Source organism: Heterodontus francisci, chromosome 45 (genome assembly GCF_036365525.1).
Source record: "Heterodontus francisci isolate sHetFra1 chromosome 45, sHetFra1.hap1, whole genome shotgun sequence".
In the NCBI taxonomy this organism is placed as follows: Eukaryota; Metazoa; Chordata; class Chondrichthyes; order Heterodontiformes; family Heterodontidae; genus Heterodontus; species Heterodontus francisci.
This window is the reverse complement of record NC_090415.1, coordinates 17,445,301-17,448,090: the sequence shown is the minus strand read 5'-3', so window position 1 is coordinate 17,448,090 and position 2,790 is coordinate 17,445,301. Positions and strand designations below refer to the sequence as shown.

Sequence of the window (2,790 nt, the reverse complement as noted above, 5' to 3'; positions counted from 1 at the left end):
GACAGTGAGATTAATAATGTGTTTTCCTATGGCACCATATCAGTGAGAGATGAGATTGGAAAGTCTTGTTTCCCCAGGCGGATCTTTCGAGATAAAACGAATCTTACAGTTCAGCCGAAAACTCAATAATTGCAGTCCAGTCAGTGTAACCTCAGTAGTGGGTAAATTATTGAAATCTATTCTGAGAGACAAGACAAACTGTCACTTAGAAAGGCACATACAAACTGAATTGAATTTGAAAAAGGATGATAGATGAGGGTAGTGCAGTTGATGGATTCTACATGAATTTTAGCAAGGCTTTTGACAAGGTCCCAAAATACAGAATCTTTATAAAATAACATCTCATGGGATCCAGGGAAATGCAGCAAGGTGGATGCAAAATTGGCTCAGTGGCAGGAAACAAAGAGTAATTGTTGACGGCTGCTTTTGAGACTGGAGGGCTGTTTCCAGTGGTTTTCCCCAGGGCTCAGTAATGGGTCACCTGTTTTGTTGATGATCTATATAAACAATTTGGACATAAATGTTGAGGGACACGATCAAGAAGTTTGCAGACGACACCGATATTGGCCGTGTGGTAGATAGTGAGGAGGATTGCTGTGGACTTGAGGAAGATGTTTATGGTCTGGTCAGAAGTGCAGAAAAGTGGCACATCGAATTCAACCTGGAGAAGTGTGATGTGATGCACTTGGGGAGGTCAAACAATGCAAAGGAATACACGATTAATGGGAAAATACTGAGAGGTGCAGAGGAGGTGAGGGACCTTGGAGTAAATGTCCACGGATCCCTGAAGGTAACAGGGTAGGGCGGCAATATGGTTAAGACGACATATGGAATCCCTGGTTATTAACCGAGGTATAGAATATAAGAGGAGGAAGGTTATGCTGGAACTTTCTCATCATTGGTTAGGCCAGAACTTGAGTTCTGTGTGCAGTTCTGGTCACCTCATTACAGAAAGGATGTAACTGCACTAGAGAGGGTACAGAGGAGATTTACGAGCATGTTGCCGGGACTGAAAAATGCAGCTCTGAGGAAAGATTGGAAAGACTGTGGTTGTTCTCCTTGGAACAGAGAAGGCTGACGGGAGATCTGATTGAAATGTATAAAATGTGGAAGGGCCTGGATAGAGTGGAGCTGAAGGGTCTATTTACCTCAGCATTGAGATCAAAACCTGTCCTGGGAACTCTACATTTAGTGAACAGTTCGACATGAGAATGTGTAGATGTGAATATTGTGTAAGAGAGAGTGTATTAAAGGTGCTGGCGGGTTAGTCTAATGTCACTGTGTTTGTGCGTCCGGACTCATCGCCGGATTTCCGAGTCCCTCTTGTGTCAAGTAACAAGATTTTCCAGTCAAAGAAGCACATTGATCCCCTTCTCATTCCCAAAGTGGGAATTCAGTGTAGTTTCTTTGTTGATTTCAAGATTTCAGTCAAAATGTAGAGAACATGTCAGCTATCGGGGGAAAGAGCGCCATCAGTGCAGCAATAAAACGGGTTTCAGTCAAAAATGGAGTCTTTACTTCAAGTGCAAACTTTTGGATAGCAAGCATTCTGATGTCAGAGACAGGAAGGATCTAGTCTGGGATTCTACAGTACCCGAATTTCAGAGGAATTGGAGAGTTTAGGACCAGAGAGAAACACAGAGAGGCAGCAGGAGCCGGGAGCTGACAGCAGGTTGTCTCCGCCCCCGTCCGCTCACTGCCTTTAAGTTGCTCAGTGCCGCCACCACCGGCTTCATTTCTGACCCAGTTCTGACTGACAGAGAGAAGTTGTGCAGAGTCCCGGACATGACCGATACAGCAGCCGCCGAAACGGCTCCTGCAGCCGCCGCCGCTCAAGTCAAGACTCCGAAGAAGAAGAAAGCAGCACCCCGGAACAAGTCAGCCGGTCCCACGTTGAGCGAGCAGATCCTCAGGATTGTGGCGGATTGCTCCGATCGCAAGGGGACCTCACTGCCCGCCATAAAGAAGGCTCTGGGTCGGAGCGGTGTGGATGTGGGGAAGCTCAGGACCCAAATCAAGCAAAGTATCAGGAGGAATGTGAACAAAGGCTCCCTGGTGCAGAGCAGCGGTACGGGCGCCTCCGGCTCCTTCAGAATCCCTAAGCAGGGAACCAAGGGAAATGTGGGAAAGAAAGTGAAGTCAGGAGCAGGCAAAAAACCTTTAGTGAAGAAAACAGCTGGCAAGAAAGTGACAGCAAAGAGATCAGTAGCCAAGAAATTACCAGTCAAGAAACTAGCAGCCAAGAAATCGGCAGCGAAGAAAGCAGCAGGCAAGAAAGTGACCAGCAAGAAGGGGGCAACGCCAAAGAAATCCCCAGCGAAGAAAGCAGCGCTTCCGAAAAAGTCTCCTGTGAAGAAGGCCAAAAAACCCAAGAGTGCCACGGGCGGAAAGGTGCTCAAGAAAGTTCAATCATCAAGGGGCAAGACCAAGCCGAAAGCAGCAAAGGCTCAGAAAGCAGCCCCTGGAAAGAAGTGAAACTGCACGGGAAAGTTGTAGACATCTGAACCCAAAGGCTCTTTTCAGAGCCACCCACATCTCTCAGGAAAGAGCTGATTCCCCGATCAAATGATCCCTGTCCCGCCGCCGTGTGCACATTTCACATAGAAATGATGGGAACTAAATGCAGGATCCCTGGTGACTCGCTGACATGCACTACACTCAGCCCTTCCCCCACTCTCTGCAACAAAACAGAGGGATGTTCCGTCCTCACTGTAACTGGGGATCTGTTCGGCACAGTCTCAGTTCATGCTCCTTTCACTAATTCAGAGCGAGAGGGTCTAACACAGGAAT

At 47.4% G+C, this 2,790-nt stretch overlaps 1 protein-coding gene across 1 annotated transcript; it reads left to right on the top strand.

The window, feature by feature from the left end:
• The first annotated feature begins 1,785 nt into the window (after nt 1-1,785).
• LOC137356112 (histone H1-like) lies at nt 1,786-2,481 on the top strand. Its single transcript, XM_068021909.1, has one exon. The coding sequence runs from the start codon at nt 1,786-1,788 to the stop codon at nt 2,473-2,475; it is 690 nt and encodes a 229-aa protein (XP_067878010.1). The 3' UTR covers nt 2,476-2,481.
• Nucleotides 2,482-2,790: the final 309 nt, after the last annotated feature.